The sequence below is a fragment of the Venturia canescens genome, chromosome 4 (genome assembly GCF_019457755.1).
Source record: "Venturia canescens isolate UGA chromosome 4, ASM1945775v1, whole genome shotgun sequence".
Classification (NCBI taxonomy): domain Eukaryota; kingdom Metazoa; phylum Arthropoda; class Insecta; order Hymenoptera; family Ichneumonidae; genus Venturia; species Venturia canescens.
Window position 1 is genome coordinate 24,543,783 of NC_057424.1, and position 20,913 is coordinate 24,564,695.

The 20,913-nt window shown below is 38.6% G+C and overlaps 2 protein-coding genes and 1 long non-coding RNA gene across 7 annotated transcripts; 2 read left to right on the top strand and 1 right to left on the bottom strand.

Annotated features, from left to right (window-relative positions):
* Positions 1-107: 107 nt before the first annotated feature.
* Positions 108-14,556, top strand: LOC122409435 (serine/arginine repetitive matrix protein 2-like). Of its 2 annotated transcripts, none has more exons than XM_043417004.1 (13): positions 108-1,237; positions 2,379-3,621; positions 3,757-4,029; positions 4,156-4,379; positions 4,527-8,429; positions 8,942-9,116; positions 9,181-9,762; positions 9,833-10,150; positions 10,468-10,675; positions 10,799-11,267; positions 11,407-12,070; positions 12,445-12,922; positions 13,635-14,556. In XM_043417004.1, exons 1-13 carry the CDS (start codon positions 712-714, stop codon positions 13,926-13,928), a joined length of 9,357 nt encoding a protein of 3,118 aa, XP_043272939.1. In that variant the 5' UTR covers positions 108-711; the 3' UTR covers positions 13,929-14,556. The 2 variants fall into 2 exon arrangements, with proteins under 2 accessions (XP_043272939.1, XP_043272940.1); XM_043417005.1 differs by having other exon boundaries at positions 4,527-8,423.
* Positions 14,557-14,601: 45 nt separating this feature from the next.
* On the bottom strand, positions 14,602-16,122 carry LOC122409455 (uncharacterized). The gene is made up of 2 exons (XR_006260692.1): positions 15,555-16,122; positions 14,602-14,958 (listed from the first exon to the last, which is right to left on the bottom strand). It is a non-coding gene; the product is annotated as an uncharacterized lncRNA (long non-coding RNA).
* A 180-nt stretch (positions 16,123-16,302) lies between these two features.
* LOC122409440 (transmembrane protein 135-like) lies at positions 16,303-20,833 on the top strand. 4 transcript variants are annotated; one of them, XM_043417019.1, is made up of 9 exons: positions 16,303-16,908; positions 17,833-17,963; positions 18,438-18,564; positions 18,661-18,815; positions 18,916-19,174; positions 19,257-19,424; positions 19,523-19,663; positions 19,786-19,952; positions 20,032-20,833. In XM_043417019.1, exons 1-9 carry the CDS (start codon positions 16,765-16,767, stop codon positions 20,144-20,146), a joined length of 1,407 nt encoding a protein of 468 aa, XP_043272954.1. In that variant the 5' UTR covers positions 16,303-16,764; the 3' UTR covers positions 20,147-20,833. The 4 variants fall into 4 exon arrangements, with proteins under 4 accessions (XP_043272954.1, XP_043272955.1, XP_043272956.1 ...); XM_043417020.1 differs by having other exon boundaries at positions 16,770-16,908; positions 17,792-17,963; XM_043417021.1 differs by lacking the exon at positions 17,833-17,963 and adding an exon at positions 18,018-18,103 and having other exon boundaries at positions 16,790-16,908.
* The last annotated feature ends 80 nt before the right edge of the window (positions 20,834-20,913 follow it).

Here is a 20,913-nt window from a genome sequence, read left to right on the forward strand (position 1 = left end):
TCAGAGTGCAACACACTGTGCGGCGACGACGAGTGGTTCTCTACGTGTATATCTGGGGTATTTTAAGCAGCCAACTTCAGAGAGATTAACGACTATGTTTCACAGTTTTTCTGTTTGAGATGAGAGAGGGCAAGGAGAACGGCGGAGACGACGACTGGAAAGAAAGATTCTTAAAAATTCTTCGGCTATTCAGGTTGAAGTTCGTCAAGAGTGATTGTTCCTGGGTCTTGTCGGTTCTTTACTTGTATATTAGTGTATTACGATATAATAATTATTCATTGCCAAATTGACTCCGTCGTTTTCATCGCGTATATAATAGTAATTAATGCGTGTAGTGTCGACGGGGGGGAGGCAAGCAAGTGAAAATATTAACGTATACAAGTGCTCCAATCGTACACAAATCGACAATGATGTATGTTTGTTCCATTGAACCCGAAAAACACGCCGCCGGTGAGAAAAACTCTGATTGCTGCTAGAACCCGCCACTTTTTCCTCACAGCGTATAGGAAAATTAATAACCAAGATAAAAGAAAATAGAAGCAGAAGATTCGAAAAATATTGATCTGATAACTTTTCCCTTGCCACGAACCGCTCTCCCTAATCTCGCGTACATATACAAACAAATTTAAATTTCGTATCGATACGAAATCTCCGCTGGTTATGCACTATTCAGCTTATTCGACTCGGCCCTTGTAATTCCATAATCAATCGATGTCGCAAGATTTACCACTAGAAAATGACCTTGACAGTATCGCAAGTATTCCGATACCGAGCGGCGAAGTGCCAAGCACGGACTCGCCGCTCCGACAAAATGAAACATCCTCAAACAAAAGTACGACTGAAATTAGCGAAGGAACCGTCGATTCGCAAACTTCAGACGCGGGTACCGGAACCCCTGAAAGTACCAAAGACATTTCCAACAAAAACTCACCTCTAACCAATCCTATCAAACCTACAAAGCCTGTCTTGGGAAAAATTCAAGCTAAAAAAAGATTAATGGCTTTTGCCAACAAATACAACGTTTTGCCTAAAGTTCAGAAACCCAAACCCAAGCCCCAAGCATCAAACAAAAATCAAACTTTGGAAAGTATGAGAAACAAACAAAAGTCTACCAGCAATGTTAAAATGCTTATCGATGAACTGAACAATGCTAAATCTAAAATCGAAGCTGCACTCGACATTCAGGAAAAACAGGAACAACATTCCAGCCAACAATTGAGAACAAGAAAACAAGGAGGTATCGATTAATAGATTTATTTCTCAATTAATGAATCTAGTAAACTTAGATGTAGTAAAAAATATGGGTAAAATTTGTATTTTTTTAAAGGCATCAATGAACGGCAAAAAAGAACATTGTGCGTAACTTATTTCATTCTCCAAATTCTACAAACCCCAATGGAAATTATCAGATTATTACACTGAATATAAAAATAATGGACTACAGAGATAAGAATCATAGTGCCTATTAACCATACAATATTCAACATTATTCTTGTTTAAAAACCTAATTTAAAAATTTCAAATGAATTGATCCTATTTTTGGTTGGACATAATTGCATATTAATTTTACACATGAAAAAGGATTTAGATTTATAGAGATTTCAAAACACTGTTTACCTTCAATCCTCTTTTTTAATCTTTTCTCTTTGTTCTTCCATTTATTTATTTCTATAATATTACTGATGTATATGAAAAATATGAAAAAATTCATCATATGCAGTTATTGACATTCCTATTTCAATGAGAAATTCGTACCAACACTTAAATATGGAAATGAATTTGTATAATTGTCAGTCAGTTTCTGTTCATTGTGGAAAACTCTTATGCGGGGATGAAGACATTTTTTCTTAACATCATAGCTTATAATTGAAAAAAAATCAAAGCAGTTTGAAACAGGCATATAAAAAATTACAGAATACTTCGGTCAATAATTGAGTTCATGACACAATATTCTTCGAGCAGTACACTCAGAACAATTGTTCAATTTTTATAGATATTTACGGTTGAATGCAGAGAAAAAAATGTTAGTGACATTTTCGTGTATTTTTCCCTCAAAAGGTGTAGCACAATGTTTAAAGACTATTATTTTCATGTGTTATCCCTATGAAAAATTGTGAAATGCCATGCACTTGGCAAAGTAGTTCAATTTCAAGTGCTCCATATGAGATACATCTTTAATTACCATGATTCAAATTTTTCTAGTGGATTTTATTTTTTAAAATATTCATTTTTTCTAAACACCCTAGCGTATATTTATGACGCTAGGGTGTCATATGAGTCATTCAATATGATGACATATTTCTATTGAAGACGGCTGACAATGAGTGTCTTAATTTCGAACGATTCCTTGTAAAAAAAAATGTCCTATGAAATTTCAGAAGACAAGCTACTGGCGATAAACGAAATAATACGCGAAGGAACACGAAGAAAAGCACCAGAGAGGGAAAGTACATTGTTGGGACTGCATCATGTACGACAATCTACCAACTCTAATCAAGAGGAAAATAGCCTCAAGCCCCAACGCTCTGCCAAAATTGTTCTAGACATAAAAAAATATTCAGATGCAAGAGGTAGACCGAGAGATTACGATAATAATCCTTTGAGGCATTCACGAGTATTTGATAATCACAAAACACCGGAACAGTCGATGTCGTTAAAACGACACCGGAGTCGTAGTAGAGAAAGACAGGAGGAAAGTAAGAGTAGAGAACGCAGAGATCGGATAAGGGATAAGAATCAGATGAAACACCATGAGAAAGAGTATCGCAGCGGAGAAGGGGAGGATAGAAAGGATAGCAGAGAAGAAAAACACCGAAATAAGATCAGAGACGAGAAGAAGGATTTGAAACTACTCTCAAGAAGCGGAGAAGAAAAATACAAAAGCGATAATCGTGAGGATACTAAGATGCAAGAAATAACAAGAGCGTATAAAACGGAGTCAGCAGTATTTCATGATCGGAAAGACAATATTTTGCCGGAAGAGAAATGCACGTTAAGGGACCCTGAATATTCGAAAACTTCACGAGATCGTGAAGATATTCAAGAAGCATTGAAGAATCCCTCTGACGAATCGAGAGAGAATGAAGTAGATAACAAGATCGAGACTATAGACAAAGTAAAAAGAGTTGTACAAGATGAAAAAAATAAAGGAACCGGAGATGAAAGAATATGTGAAAAGATAGGATCTAAGGATGAATTATCAATGACAGAAGAGAAAATCGATAATAAGATGTGCATCGAATCTACGAGCTGTGAGGGCGGTATAATTAATACAAAAAAATGTAGAGATGAAGATATCAGTAGTCCAAGGATTAGCCGGATGAAGGGGGATAACAGTAAAGCGTGTGCCGACCAAAAAGAACGGAAAAAACGAAGCAGATCGCAGGACAGAAAGAAAAATCGGAGCGAAGGCAGTGGTAAAGAAGAGCATAACAAGGGTCATGCAAATCGCAATTCACCTCGTGATTCGAAGAATAACAATAGAACCAGAGAAAATGAGAAAACTCCAAAGTCTAGCTCGTGGATTGGACTTAAGCATTCAGCCCTTCCATCAATGATTCTCAATACTCCAGAGGATTCGGCGTCTCAATTTGAAAATTCGAACGAAATTGCCAAAGCCAAGTAAATCTATTAAAATATTCTGTTTTATTGTTTTTTTTCATATATATATCCTAAAAAATCATTCATACATTAAATAACCGTTCTCAACGTTGAAGACTGATAAAAGATGAACATTGTTGTTTTGTTTATTCGTAGAACCGCCCAAGATTATACAAAGCATTTTCAGCAGATGATGATGATAGGCGAACACCGATTAATACGAAGCCCCCTAATAGCTTCAGGATTGCAAGGGCCGAAGTATTATCCACCGGAATCGATAAAGGCAACTAAGAATGTGAAAGGCTCTTCGATACTCTATTGTGAGAATCCACGGGTATCCCTTCTTCTGACTCGCGAACAGGTTTACCAGGCAATTCCGAACGAGCGTCGTAATGCGATGAGGGAAATATGTGAAACAACACGAGAACGGTAAAACACGCAAACGTTATTACTTATTTCGATGATCGATTGGAATAATCAAATCGAACATTTTGCAAACGACGAAGATCAATTGATAAATTTGTTTGTATACATTGTTTTATACGATTCATGCAGAGAGCACTCGGTTGAATCAAAAGCCAAGCATCGCAAATGGTATCGAAGACACGGAGATGAAGGAGGATCAGAAAAATTACAGAAAGAAAGAAGCTCTCATCGCTTACCAAAGTCAAAATGGGACAGCGAAGACGAGAATCCAGAAACGCGATCTGATTTAGGAGCTGCATTAATGGCGGGTGTGACAAACTCGAGCGCAGAGGGCCTTTCGAGCAAAAAAATAAGTATGTTATATTTATCCATACCTTGTGGGATCGCGATTTTACGGAATTATGCTTTTGTAAAAAGTGAATCCAGTATCGATTGTATCGGAACGGACTGAATTCGGTTCATTTTTTACACCACATTTCACGCAATCGTTTTTTCTTTAGGTAATAATCGAGCTCCTTTGGATGTACTTCCACTAGATTACGTAACCACACCGCCAGATGTTGAAAAACAAAGTGAATTGAGCCTTTCTCGGGATACGGATGAGAAGACTAAAGAAATGGTTGGTGAAAAACTTGTGTCAGAATATGAACAATTTATGAAAATGGTTAGTAACGATATACCATTGAGCGGATTGACAAAGACCGAAGAAATAATGAAAATCGAATCATCGAGTGATACAATACCGGTAGAATTCGATTTCGGTCGAAGTTCAGCAAAACATAATGCAGATACGTACAAGGTATCGACGGAGAAAGAAATTTCCGTATCACAAGGGCGATCTACAATAAAAAAAAATCGCTCAAAGGACGATGACGATGATGAGACGATCGGTGAATCCACCTTGAAAACAAATCTCTCTGAAGAAAATCCATCAAACAGCGCTGATTGGAGAAATGTAAGAATCAAAATTGAACGAACAAGCGACGGTGAAGATCCGAACGTGGCCAAAAAAATACAACCGAGAAGAAAGGCTGAAAAAATGGGGAAACGGGCAATTTCGACAGACTCGAGCGAGTCCGAATCTACCTCGAGCTCATCCGGGTCGGAGAACAAATGGGAGAGAAAAAAACGACGCAAAAGGAGAAAGAAGAAACGTGCGAAAAAACGTAAACTCCCTAGAGACTCGAGTACGAATAGCGAAAGTAGTAGTAGTAGCAGCACCAGCAGCACCAGCAGCAGTAGTAGCAGCAGCAGCAGTAGCAGTAGCAGCAGCAGCAGCAGCAGCAGCAGCAGCGAGGATACGAGTAGCGACGACCGGGCGAATCGGAGGAAACGAAAGCGACATGGTAAACGTAAAAACAAAGGAAAACGCTCCAAAATACGAAAGAAACGAGCGAGACGTGCTAGCACCCAATCTTCGAGCAGCTCAGTCGAGGAGATGCAACCCAAACGTCGCAAACATCGGTCTCATTCGATAAAAATAAAGAAAACTTCGGATACTGTAATTTCCATATCGGACGAGGAGAAACACGAAATGCGCGATGCTCCAACTAAAAATATTGATACTCCTCGGGAAAATATAGTAAAAATTGAAGAAGTCAAAGAAGCGTGTAACCGTTCTGCTAATGTAGAAGAAAAAGTTGATACTGCATCGGTCACGGGCATACAGCTCGATGGGGATTCATCGAAAATTCTCCTGAATGATGAATTTTCAAAGAAAATTGATGGCGCCGAGGGCGAAGGTGAGAGCAAAAGATTTCTGGAAGAATGGGAAAATGATTCGGTACAGTTGCAACGAAAAATTTCAGAACGTCCCGAATCAGTTGGCTGTAGTAAGAGCTCGCCCGGTAGTCCAACGATTCAGGCAACTTGCGAAAAACGGGACAAGAAGAACTCGCAAAACAGTTCATCGTCGACTAAACTTGATTTGCTGAAAAGCAACGAGAAAAGAAAATCTCACAAGTCCCGCTCATCAAAAGTTACTCAGGTTTCTGATGTAATTGTAAAAAGCGTTGAGGAATCAGACCTGAGACGCAAAAGATCGAGAATGGAAAACAAAAGATTACGTAATCGTAGTAGCAGTAGCAGCACGACGAGTTCGAGTAGTGAAACGAGTACTAGCACAAGTACGAGCTCAGCTAGTAAAAATAGTCGTAGCGAGTTTCTTGATGATTGGGAAAAGAAAAACGAAGATAATTTAACAAGTATGAGAAGTAAAAGTTCGTCTAGAGAGGATGAAAAGTGGCCGATAACCGATTTTGACTCGTTAAACGTACCCTCGTTGACGCAATTGGAAAAGGTAACTGAGAAAACCGAACGATTAGCCGACGAATGGGAAGTCGACAGTATGGACGGTTCTCAGGAACGCAATGCCAGTAACGTTCCATCGGTAACAAAGGAAAAACGTTTGAAAAGTAAAAAAATGTCGAATCAAGTTCGATACGATCGTGAGACCGATACTTATATCGCTGTTGAACGAGAAAACACTCGGGAACCGTGTAGAAGTCAAGCACGAGTATGCGCTATAAGAATATGGGAAGATGAGGAAGAAGAGGGTGTACGAGAAGAAATGATGCTTCGTAAAAAGCAAGATAAACGCCAAGACCCAGTCAAGACAAAAGAATGGGAATCGGAAGAGGAACTTACAAATATGTCAACAAAATCAGCTACAGAATCAATTCCCTCGGAACTATCCTCCACCGTAGTTTCTAACGTTATTGACGAAAAAACGAAAGACTTGAACAATCAGCTCGAATCAGTAGAGAAGGAAGATCTTGCAAAGGCGAAAAACGAATCTGATACTCCAAAAAAAAATCGAAAGAGTCGTTGGGATATTTCGTCTCAGACACCCGAAAGTACAAGTGAAGAAAAAACAGTACCCATCGAATGGGGGGGAGAGGAAGAGTCGAAGGACAAACATGAATGGTCGAAAAAAGTTAATCCCAAAGGCATATCTACACAATCGTTGATCAACGAAGTAAAAGTTGAAACAATGTGTAGTTCCACGGAATTAACAAAAATTGAAGAAATCTCTGGTTTCGGGTGGTCAGCTAAAACTACGGAACACGTTGCGATTGTGAAGAAAAATGACGACGGGTCAACTCCAACGAAGGAATGTGACGGTGCACTGTACAGTCCAAGCTCACCTGGTCTTTCCGTGAAATCCGAAGACATTTCGAGCAGCGCTGGTAACGAGGCAGAAAATAATGAGGATACAACCAGCGAAAAGGATACCAAAACGATCAACGACGAGATCATCCTTAAAGAGCATCAGATAAGCTTGAGGAAAACTCAAGAGAAATTTATTGGAAATTTGACTCGTCGAGATGATGAAGAAAAATCCATTATCGATGCGTCAATCTCAGGAGTTTCAACGAATATTTTAACTTCAGAAAGCAGAGAGCACAGCGACGAAGACTCTGATCGTTCCAGAGAATCATCAGCCACGAGAGAATTACGTATGGACATGTTCGCAGAATGTCCAATGGTGGAGCTTCAAAAAAAAATATCGAATATTGCCCACGCTTCGGTGAGCAACGATAGTACGAAGGGATCAACGAGCGACAACAAATCTACCTTCAAACTTATACCGAAGCAATTGCTCCTTCGTAAAACTACGGACGAATCGAAAACTAATGTAGTCTCAAGAACTTGCAACGTATCATCGAGTAAATCGCTAGATATCGCAAAATCATTGAAAACGGATGAAACCCCAATCGAGAGTGAAAACGTTTCGTTTCTGAGTGAAAAGACTGAAACGAAAAGAAATGAAATGAAAATGACAACCAATGAGAAATCCCGGGAAGAGCTAACGTCAACGACGCCACCTCTGTTACCAGCACAAATCGCACGAATAATCACGAGTGACGATGAAATTCGTACGAAAAAGTCACGTGGAACGAAGAAAGAAGAACAATCGCCGAGCATCGAGACACGTAAAATCGACAAGGAAAGAACAGCGAAATCTCCGTCGTCGGAAAGACGAAAAAAAAGTCCTTTGAGGAAAGAAAAAGACAAGTGGAAAAACGATGATAGACCTAGTGGATCGAGTTATCGAAGTGGCAGTCACGGGATTGTCAAAGATGGAAAAGATAGAAGAAGAGGGGAGGATGAAAGAGACAATCGTGGCTTTCGCAATAACTTACAAGACAATCGTAGAAGATCGAGTCCAACAAGATCGCGAAGCGTTCGGAAGAGTCCGACTCCATCTAACAATTGGGAGAGGGAACGTTCCCGTAGCGCTAGCAGAAGTCGCAGTTGGACCAAAAGCCGTAGTAGAAGTCCGAGGAGACGAATCGATGGATCAAGCTGGGAACGACGAAAAGGAGGCGGCAATCGATTTTCCACTGACAGGAGAGAAAGATTTTCACGCAGTCCGAGTCGACATACTTCTGGCGGTAAAAGTCAGTTGAATTTATTTTTCCATAAGCGATTCATTTTTTCCGCATCCTAATTTTTCAGTGCATCAATCCGAGAAAACGAGACGAAATACGACTGTTTCGCGGATGAAGATTTTTATTTACTTTACCAATCGCTAATGTAGTCACATGCTGATCGAAAACCTATTGCTGACAAAGCCTGTATTTTTGTAACTTATCTCTTTTCAAATGCTATTTTATGTGTTCGATCTCACTCGATCGCTTCATTCGTTCATTACTGCATGTTTCAAGTTCCATTAATTTTTTACTCATTTCAACTATGAAATCAAGTACTTTGGAAAAAAACTGAATTCTTTCATTAAGATGTCCGCGGGTAATGCTTAATCGAAAAAAGTGCAATACTTATTGCGACTTCTGAAAAAAAAAAAAGAAGTGGACGAATTTGGAACGCTGATGTATCCACTGCTGCGTAATAACTACGCACACCATTGGTAAAGAAATCCAATTTCACCTCAAAATTCAACAATTTTCATCAGACAATAAAAGAGGACCGGTGCAGCAACATGAAAAATGGGATCGTAATCGAGGCCGTAGGAATTATAACGACGACGACGACGACCGCCGCGATCGTGAAAGATCGCGCGAGAGAACATCATCGTATGATCCTTTGGAAATGTTGCGCGATGCCGATCGAACTACCAGAACTGCGAGGTAATTATTCTATTGTCTCATTTTATTTTAGTAGTGACTTCATCTGTGAATCTTGGGTTATCAGGTTGCGGGGATCGGAAGAAAAGGATAAGTCAGTATGGAGGTTTGAGGAAAATCAAGCTTGTCGAGAAAGTAGTGAGAGGCTTGAGTCATTGTATGCGAATGGTCAAGCTCCTCCCGGCTTGGACTTTGAGGAAAGAAGTTACTCAAGAGATATGAGTCTCGAGAGAGATATAACCGAGGGTCCATTACGATCGTTACCGGAGAGAACAACGAGGGATCGATATTCTCGAGGAGGACGTGACGAGGATCGTCGTGATCGTGATTCCGGTTGGAATCGTTCGCGATCACCCGAATCCGACAGATACGAAACTCGTCCATTCCGTTGTGGTGGACGTGGCAGAATCGCTCGATCCCGTTCACGAAGATCACGGTCTCCTATAATTCGCGGAAGATTCGCTTCGCGCTCGCGCTCGCGTTCACGATCACGATCACGCTCACGCTCACGCTCAATATCACGATCTTGGACTAGATCCCGCACAAGATCGAGAACCAGATCACGATCGAGATCAAGGTCGCGCTCGCGATCGCGACGACGAAGTATCGATAGATCAGGACGTTCGTTGGACCGAGGACGACGATCAAGGTTAGTTCGTGAAGGAAAAAAGTAAGAGATCTCTAATGACAAAACAAAAAAAGTAACATCGAATTTTTAGATCAATCTCCCCTCCGAGAGGCAGATCAAGAGACGACGATAACAGACATCGACATGGACGAAGGAGTACCAGCAGAGAGCGTGGCCGGCGTATCGAGACAATCGTTCAATCATCGATTGGTTTACCCGCTAATGCAACGACAATCGAGGCCGATCTTTTAATGGCTGAGAGAGCGGATGTCAACACTCCGGAATTTCCTTATACGAATGAAAATCAATCTAGTGGAGATTACGACTATTATCCGAGAAACAATCTCACTTATCCACCACGGGTTGATGAAAATACAGGTTCACCGAAACGCTTATCTCTCGATGATAGGTAATGACGTTGTGCGCTTCTTTGCTGATTTAGTTACACTCTAAATGTTTTTACCACTTATCATCACCTACTATCGAATTGCGAGATTATTAAATTTTTGACCGGACCATCAACTTAACACTTGTCTATTCGTTGAATTGATTTTTTTTTTCATACGATACAGATGACGAATTAAATGGTAGGAATCGTTTTATTTAGAGAAAATCTCGTCTTGGCAAACCTCGGTGGGCCACCAAACAATAGAGTTGTCAATGTACTTGTCCCAAGACTACCGAAGCCTCCTGATGTGTATTCGAAGCATGCAATTTGTCTGACAGGTTGGAGCTCGAACTTGGCATCAAAAAACAAATGCGTCAAGAGCCTGGTATGATGCCTGGCCCAGTTCCGGGTACATACAACACAACAGGATTCAACTCGAGGCCCTATCCGGCATCCACGATGACGCCGGGACCTTCGATGATAGTCCCCCCGAGTCAGCGAAATATTTCAGCCATTTATAATCGTCAACAGCCTACCGTTCTTCAAGTATGAACAACATTTCATAAGTACATCACTGTATCGAAAAGAACAATACCATATCTGGTATTTGAACACTGAATAGGTGATCGATCAAATCGTTAAATAAATGTATCATCGATTTCTCATCAGGTTGGTAATGTCCTGCAAGTTGTTCCGGTACCAGGAGAATTTGGGAATAATTTGAATCCGACGGTTCGCCCAATTCTTCCAGCAGCCTCGCCATCAAGCACAACGGTTGGAAATAATGGAAATCGGGTTGTACGCGTTGGTAACGTTTTGCAAGTGGTGCCGACAGCAGCGATCGATTGGAAGGGAGGACAATGTTCGAGTGTAACGAACGAGCGTCGTCCAAATACGGCAGTCCCGTTTGCAGCAGCCGCAATACCACCCTCGTCACCAGTTCCATTACCAATTAGTGTTCCAGTGCCCGTTCCCGTTCCAGTTCCCGTGCCGATTCAAAATGTTGGCACATCGAGCACCTCCGCTATGTCACCGATTCCAATGGGTCTTCCAATTCCCCCGGTTGCTCTTCCTTCACCGATCACAGTCCCACCGATCGTTCCTTCGTTTTCAGCCAGAGTCGAACGACCTTCCAGACGTAAGTTAACCGTTTCGGAACACGGATTTTTCAAGCTCTTCATTTTTAAATTGACAAATTTGTTTATTTTTACGAGTGATGAATGTTCCGATTCTAATACAACATTGGTTATTTATACTGAGACGATATTGTTCTTTAGCCCCGCCTCCACCACCAGCTCTCCCTGTCTACAATTACGAGGCCATTCTGGAGGTACGTCGAAAAGAGCGCGAAGAACGTAAAAAATTGCGTGAAGAAAAACGGCGTGAAAGAGAAAGAAGAAAGTGTGAACGTGTCAGAAGAAGGGCCAAGCGATTGCTAGGTAATAAAAACGGATCGGGAATCGATGGTCTTCCATTGGAAAATACGACAGCTGATGAGATTGAGGAGATTGAAAAAGAAGATGAAGAGGAGGAGGAAGAAGAGGAGGAGCGTCCTGATGTGATGTCCGTTGAAAAATTGATTGTCGAAAGCGTTGCAACCGAGCTAGAGATGAAGGAAAGTTCGGTAGCGATGATCCTTCCTAGAGTCGAAGCAACTGCAGGTGAACCCGAAGAAGAAGACGAAGACGATGAGGAAGAAGAGGGTGACGCTGAGGATGACGAAGAGGAGGAAGATGAGGACGAAGAGCCCGAAGAAGAAGCTGATGATGAGGTTCAAGAAACGACCGCCAATAATCAAGAAATCGAGGATAAAATTGAAATTGATGCTGCACCCGTTGCTAGCAGAGATAACGATTTGGCAGAAACCTTCGCGCCATCTACTAGTTCATTTACACTTCCTCCGCCTCCTTTGAAAGGAATCCTCGTACCACCAGGATTTTGGTACGTAAACCTTTCAGAAAAACATTCATTAATATATTCCAGTGAAACATATAAAGTGGGGAAAGAAACCGTAAAATAGATTAAATAAAAATATTTAAACCAAAGTAGATAAATAATTTGTCCGGATAGTACTTTTTCTATACCAATTCATCTTTTCTTTTTTGCTGAATGCATAATATTCATACCCTCTGATTCAGATTTTGCTAAATGTCGAGTGTTCGTCTTCAAATTGAACGAAAAAAATCGCGTTGTCTTGTACAACTTATCCGCGGAAGTAAGAATTAGGTTCGAAAAGAAATCAACATAGTAGACTGATTAGCAATAAAAATAGCAATTATTGGAAGGTAATTATCGAAAATTTTTTGTGTGAACAGGGAAGATACGATATTAAACGGGAACGTGAACGATGCATCCATTCTCGAGGAAAATGATGCTACCGAACCAGAGGATAATACACGGCCAAAAACAACGAGTTTCGAGGACGAGGAACAGTTGGCAATGGGCGATGACGAGGTAGAGCGTGGTGAAAACGAATCGGCTATGCATAAGGACAGTGAAGGACATGATTGTTCGGCAACAACGACGCGTAAGTCGATGGATCAACGTTCATGGCCGCAAGTTGGAAAAACAACGAAACGACGCCGTGGCAAGAAAGCGGTACAGTTCGCGGATGGCGTTAAACCTGGGGAAGGTACGAGTCCCAGTGGCGGTGAAGGTGATATGCCATCGCCACCACCTCCGGTATCTGCTTTACCGAACGATGCAATACGCGAAATCGTTAAAAGATCGAGAAGTCGAAAAAGTCGAAAAAAGAAGCGATCAAAACCGCTCAAAACAAAAAAGAAAGTCAAGGTACGTTGAGTCGAGTTTATCCATATAAATTTTTAGCACTGGTATTCTTAATGCGTTGTTAACAAAATTTTATGAATGAAAAATATAATATTCGAAATCGACACTAAATAGTAAATTAGAAATTTACTAACATGAACTGTCTTTTTTACACATGATTTGTAGATTAAATAAATTCACAAACTATCGTAGTTTTCATTAGTTAAGAACATTCTTACGCTCGAATCTTAAATATTCTAATGAAATTGAAATTCTAATGGTAAAAAAGGAGCCGACCCTGAACCTTTCGGAGCTTTTACAGTGCAATGTACAAATTTTCGTATAAAACAAAAAAAAATCCTGTAATATACGAGGGATTTTATTGTATTTTCATTAAAATTTACACTTTGCACTGTCGAAATCATCCAATCTTCGTCCCTGTATGTGTTGTCGTGAGCATGGCTTATTTTTTTTATTCTCTCCGTATTGTATGCTCGAACTTGTATGATTACAGTAGCCGCTTTCAAATCGTATAACTCCATGTTATTACTTTCCGGGTAATGTAGTTTGTCATTTTCAGAATTTTTCATGAAAATACTTTCGCTTATTGTTGAAATGTGTACTACGATCAGTGAATTTTTGAAAAATTTTTGATTGTATAACGCGATGTTTTACTCTCTCTCTCTCTCTCTCTCTCTCTCTCTTTTTTGAATTCAAAAAATTGATTCGTTTTCAGGTCAAGATAATAAAGCTAAAAAAGCCAAGAATAACACCACTGACGGCCATGATGCTGGATGATTCGGATGAGCTTGACGACAGATCGCCACCTCCTCCGCCTCCTGGTTCACCACCGCCCCCGCATCTGTGGCCGAGTTATTTGGCCGCTTACAATGCATCTACCCTTCGTGCTCCCGAGAACCCAACATCTTCGCCAACACCGGTAGCTGCACCTCCACCACCGACACCTTTGCCTCTTCTCGTGCCACCGCCACCTTTGAATTACACTATACAGCCATGCAGCAAAGCGTGAATGTGAACTATCAAAACGACTCTAATGATATTTTCCACCAATGGCATGTAATACAAAATTCCCTCTATTATTCCATCAAATGTGATAATGCTTTGAATGGGATGCATCTACAACTGCTTCAAATTTTTGTGCTCAATGTTTGCCGTGGTTGAAGAGAGGGAGGGAAAAATAGTTGCGTTTCAACGACGTTATTATCGCAACATGATAAAAATATTATGTCATATTCTCATGAATATTTTACGAATCGACCATCCATGACTATGCCGATTAAAACCGCTGTTACAACGAATTTCACTGTACATAAAACAAAAATAGGTACCCATAACAACTGGCACCTATGGCGGTGATTTGTTAGAACTCAATCCTGACATTATATTGATATAAAAAGAATCAACCGTACCTATTCGTACGAAATATGAATAAATGTGAAGCGAATTCTTTTTTGTTCATTGTCATGAAAATTGATTACGGTGATGCCAACTAACTGGGGCGTAACTGTACCGAATATATTGCAACACCCTACTTATGTATGAAACTTGCGTTGTAAACTGTCATTCGTTTGGAATTATAACGGCTGTAAATAGTATATTCTCGAAGTACGTAATAAAAATAAATATATGATCGTGAAGTTTGCTTGGCACAAGCTAAATATGTCCTATACATACACAGTAACTATATGCAAATAGAGAAAAATGTTTTATTCGATTTGTATACTACAATAATTCGTTAATATCATATATATTTTGTGGAAATCGTGTATATATTGATTCCCATGGTGAAACAAATATCTGTTCCGGGAAATAATTATCATGAGTATACTGTGCAAAAAACTTCGATTAATATAGTCAATCTCATGTGCTATTGAGGTAAGTTGGTGAATAAAACTATCCGAAGTGAAGGGCCGAACATTTTCATCGCCACACGTAGGAATTAACCCTCCGTTGACACATATTTCTCCCGCACCTCCTAGATACACATGGGTCTACAGTGTTCTACCGTGTTTTCCCATACCTAGACTCGTTTCAAAAATCTGAAAAAATTCAGGAATGTAGTTTGATATCTATAGAAAGAGAACATGTGTTACGAAATGGATAAAAATTAATCTTTATTATTTTTATTCAATGAAAAATGATACAAAGAATGAGAAATTCATTAATTCACTTGAAAAAGCATATCTTTTCATTAAACGAATTTGAAAAATTAATAGTGTGCTATATTTTTATTGATATATAGTAGATAAAAAAGAATATATATATAGCATTATGAAATTCAAAAAATAAAGTTTAATTTTTGGCTCATTGAAAAACGGCAATTTTTACTTGAAAAATTGTTCTATTTTCGGGAGGTTTTGGTTTTAAACTTAGGTAGTCAAAATTCAACACTTTTTATGTTTCGGTTCAATACTATAATTTATTCATAAAAATTGAATTGACACTGCTTACGGTTACTTCGATTATATTGAAAATTTATTACATTGAAAAGTGAAATTCGAAAAAGTTGTAAAGCGGCACATTGCGATTTTTTTTTATTGAAAGGACAACTGTGATCTTCCTGAGGCTTTACATATACTGCTGCAGTAAATATATAAGAAAAAAATGAAAGAATTAAAAAATACTTTTTTTAAACCTTTATACTTCCCCAGACACACATGGGTCTACAGTGTCCACTACCGATATAAATAGCTTGATGGCTCGCCACTATCGAACTGTGGGCTGTGGGCCAAGGTTGCTGATTGGTGTCCGAGTTCCTCTTCTCGCATACATTTTTTTAGGCAGGGGTAAAAACCCACAGACCCATATGTATCAACGGAGGGTTAAATAAATAAATAAATATTTGCAAACTCGACAATTTTTTTGCGCTCCTGTTATATCGACAATTTAGACGATCACTCTTGTGCCCCATATTCTCTCCAATGTTGATCAAAATTTTTGTTTTGTTTCCAAATTTGAAGTGAACTTTTTGACACGATATATGATTGGTTACAAAAAGGCCCCGTCACTCCCCTTTTTCCTCTCGCCCCTGAGTTTGGGCTAACAAATATAACAAAGCCTTTCTGTAATCGGTCGAACCGTATCAAAAAATTCAATTTTTAAAAATCGAAGGGAGGTTAAGCGACTAATTAAAAAGTCCAAGCTCAACACCCTGCGTCTTTTGGACCGCTTTGTCGAATTGTCGCTCTTTTGCTTCGCCTGCTCTAGAGCTCTCCCTCCACCGTCCAGTGCCAGCGCCACCAGTAACAACAAGAACGAGATAACATATCGTACTACCAAGTACTGTTTACCTCTCTCACGTCTGTCAAATGGCGCAATAGGCTTGAGATCTTTTCTTCCCAGCGGCTCAATTTATAGTTCTTTTCTTTATTACGCCCGAATAGTCATGCACTCATTCTCAGTACACGCAAATCATAATAATTAACAATGCTTATAATTATATTACAATCACTACAAAATTGGTTAAATCCTTATAGCTAACTTGAAAATAGTGCAAGAGATTTTGAAAAAATCTCAACTTGAAAACACTCATTTTGGGCCCGAATATTGTTCCGCACCTGCAACATTCAGTTCTTTCGAGAACACTCAGTTCGGGAAGATTCTTTTTTTTTCGTGTGAATCAACAGAATATGCACTTTGTAACTTGGGCCGAGCGTGTCAAAGTCCGTCTGTGGAGAGAAGAATTATGAATAGCTAAAGAGCTACGTCTATATGAAATATGTGATCAAGTGTCTATAATTGATTGTCAAAGTCATTCTTATTGGATCTCATTTTTTCATCAAACGTTTGAAGTGCGAGAATTAATTCAGACGCCTACATATATAATCATAGTATATACGTTGAACATGCCAGTCCAATATAGTAAATTTTTGTATGGAAGTTGTAAGGAATATGTGCATCCTTGGACAGACTCTTGTATCAGCGCAACAGCTGGCCTCGGTCTTCATGCTTTTGAAGAAAGCCTCAGGATGTATACAACCGTTTACATTGTAAGTAAATTTGTTTATTGTATCCATTTTTTAACTCTTCAGAAGAATCAGCCACAGTCCAAACAGAGCAGCTATTGCATGCACACCTATATAAATATACCAAACGGAGTATTTGCATAGTTGTGTCAAGATGTATGACCTTGCTTTTCACCCTTACCCTGATTCTTTGAATTATTCTTATAAAAATTTGACACCTTTTATTGGAATATTTTAAATGCTATCTTGATGACACCAAAATTTATGTATTCATTAGACCGGGCGTCCAGTGGCCCCCAGGTACTCAAAGGGTTAATCAAGAAATGCAACTTATAAATATGATTACTAATGTAACTCTCATTTTTCAATAATTGCACTAGTCAATACATTCATCGATTGATTTGATAATCGGATAATCAGTGATATAATGACAATACTCTGATTATTGACTTTGAACAACCAAATTTTACTTATCAATCGGATGTACAATCAAAAAACATAAACCATCATTTTAATGAAAAATTTCATATTGTAAATGCAAAAATATTATTTTATAGCTCTGATGGCAAAGACCACTGGAATACAACTTTTGGAAATTTATCAAAAGTTCAATCAGTGCAGTATATATGCAAAACAAATCTGAGATAATCTGGTTTATATTGTAGTCGACATTATGGCACTGTCAAAATATTAACTTTCAGTAAATGTGTTCCCATAAATTTTTAAACCCCGACAGTTGGTTCTTTCTGATGTTAAAAACATTAATTTTCATACATCTGAGTATTGGTAAATTGAATTTTTCTTTATCTATCCAGTTATTCTATTCTGATCTTAGTGGATTCTTCATACACGTGTATCATATTGTATGATCATAATGAGCAAAATATATGAATATATTAATTAACAGAGAATATGGAGAATCATCGGACTCAACTTTGTTTATGTCAGGTCACCTTGCTGATGAAAGGAAAAGTACCAAGCTCCTCCGACATAAAAAGAACAATACTCGGTATATTACAATCTACCGCATTTTTGTCATGGAGCTCGTTCACATATTCCATGTTCATTTGTTTCCTGAGGTAAGCATATGCTACTTTGCCCTGGTGGATTTACCAACTATGTTTTTGTGTTAGGTGCGTTTTGGACAAGGCACATACTAGAAAATCATGGTTGTCTTGACAAAAATTATGGTTGCGTTCCACCATATCATAATTGTCAGGTATGTGATTTTCCCAAAACATACCATGACTGGTTGGTTAATCTGCCAGAGTTTAATTCTATACTGATTTATAAATAATTAAATATTATGCAGAGCTATGATATTTTTTGATATTTTCCATCAAATTGTTGTGGCATTCAAAAGTGTACATCGATACGACGCTGCTGAATTTATTTCTCGTTCAAACTGCTTAGAAATTTTGTTATATATTGAAGAATTATAAATTCGACATTGCATATTTTCAATCAATGGCTATGTTGTATCATTATGGATAAATTTGAAAAAAAAAAAAATCTGAAAATATTATGTATAAAAATCATGCATTATTTTGCAGAAGGCTGCTCGGAAATTTCAATGTACTCTCAGTGTCTTTCTTTCCATCATTCTTGTCCAGCTTATCTGCAATTCTTATCGAACGACCTTCCAGACGAACTCTATTGTGCCTTTATGTTTCAAATATCGTACGTGTTTAAACAGTTTCAACAGATTCACTGTGCGAGCGTGGAAACACATTTCTACAATAATAAAAAGCTGAATAGAGATTTTTTTAATCGCAGGCGACAGAGACTCTATTCAGAATGGGAGTTTGGCGAGGGTATTACTCAGTTTTGCCTAGAGGAGAATTATATATTTTTTCTGCAAGTATGGCGACGTTACTCTATCTTTTTCGATCAAAATCGAATAAACAAGATTCTATATACAAAATAATCAGGTGAGATGTAATTTACGTTTGAAATCCATCTCATAAATGGTTCTTATTGAAAAACAAATTTTTCCTCAATCAACATAAAACCGTAATCTTTTTATACCAGATACATTGTTGGTTCACACGAAGAAGAGAATTATCTCGAGAAGCAGCGATCCAAACCATGTGAAACGTTTTCATATAATTGGAATAGCGATCAACCCGGACCGAGCAATCAAAGTTCAAAAAAAAATTCGTCGAAATCGATGTTTCACATAGCTGCGCAAGCACTAAAGATCTACCAACTCATAATCAACCGAATCAAAGGACAAAGTAGACACGCCACTTGTCCACATCCATTCAGCTGTGCTCATTACATATTAGCAGTAAATCTTGATTTTCCTCGAATCTCTCAAATTTCGTGGTCAGTCAAGCAGGTTGCATTTTGCCTTTTATCTGTTATTTCAGGGCACTGCAAAGCTCTTCAGTGTTGGTGTCGCTGCCCAATTAGCATTACAGTTGGTATTTCGGTCTTTTAAAATCATCAAAAAGCCACAAATCCTTGGACCAACGATATTTAACAAGAAAAATTTTAATCTGGCTCTATTTCTTGGTGGTTTCTCCGGTTTATACAGAGTACGAAAAACGAAAAAAAATAATTATCTTATATTTTCAAGTCATCGGATCTCGAGTTTCGAAATGATGAATCACCTATTATTGTATTTTGCTTGCAGTTAGTCTCGTGCTCTCTGAGAAGCGCGTGCAACAAGGACTCAAAATATCATGCAATACCAGCAGGATTCGTCGCGAGTATAGCGTTCATGATGTATCCAAATAACACTGCCGCCCTGTATGTTATGTGGAAAGCTTTACAGGTGAAATAATAGTATTATTATAATTACGAATTATATTATTATATTAAAATAGAGCTATTTATGTAATAACAAGTGATAGAAACAGCAGTACGTTGAATTTTCTTTCGACCTTTCTATTTCAGTTATTATGGAACCGGGAAGTTGAAAATGGAAAAGTGCCCGAATTAAAATGGTTTTCAATATTACTGTACAGTTTCAGTACTGCACTTTTGTTTCATGCTGCGATAATAGAGCCCCAAAACCTTCGACCATCCTATTGGAAATTTTTATGCAATCTCTCGGGTGGAAGGTGATACAAGTTTTTTCCTTCTAATTCTTTCCTCAAGGGTCGTTCGTACCGGAATAAAAAATCTTATTGTTATTTCCAGAGTGGCCGCAATGGATCGATCGCCACTCGATCGATTTGGCTACGATTCAAGTGCGCACTTGCAGGAGGTCCTACGTAAGACCCAAACTACGGATAAAATAACGCTTTCATTTTAGGAGAAACTACCTGAAATACCCGGCAGTGTTCGGGTACAGAAATAGCAATAATCATGATTTATTATTCATGAAAATCAATCAATAATCATCAATAATATACACGAAAATGAGATTTACGACCGTGCGTAGGTGAGAGAGGCAAATATGAGTTATGTTACGAGGAATGATTGGAACATGACAATTGTTGGCAAGTCTTGAAGGCATTTGCTGCATCTGGGTTTTATTTCGGGGCTACTCAGCGGAGAGTGATAAACGAATGAGCTGTACCGCAAATTTCCCATGTTCAACTAGCCAAGGCTTAGGTTACGTCTGAATTGGTCATCATGACCGTTGCAAATTTAGCTTTAACGATACGAATACATGAAATTTATGAAAGTGCTTTATGAAATCACGATTTCAAAACGTTCAAAGATGGAGAAACATGATGGAAAGAAGACGATATAATTGTACTCGATGTGCTTTCACCTTTTTTTTTTTTTTAAGAAAAAAAAACGGAATCAAACCAATGGTGCCTGGTTAATTTGTGATAAGTGAATACTTTTTACATATACCTTTTATACGTCGTGCAATCTTCCGAGTCATTAATTTTATTGCGAGATGTAAAATTACGATGAAATAATAAATTGTTCGGTTTAAGAGAAACCGAGTTTGAATAATACTAATGAAAATAGTGCTTTAAAAACAAAATTATCCGTGCGTGTTTTTTTCATTTTGAATTAAACCGATTACCGTTTCAATCATCCATTTATTTTCCTATTTTTGTCTTC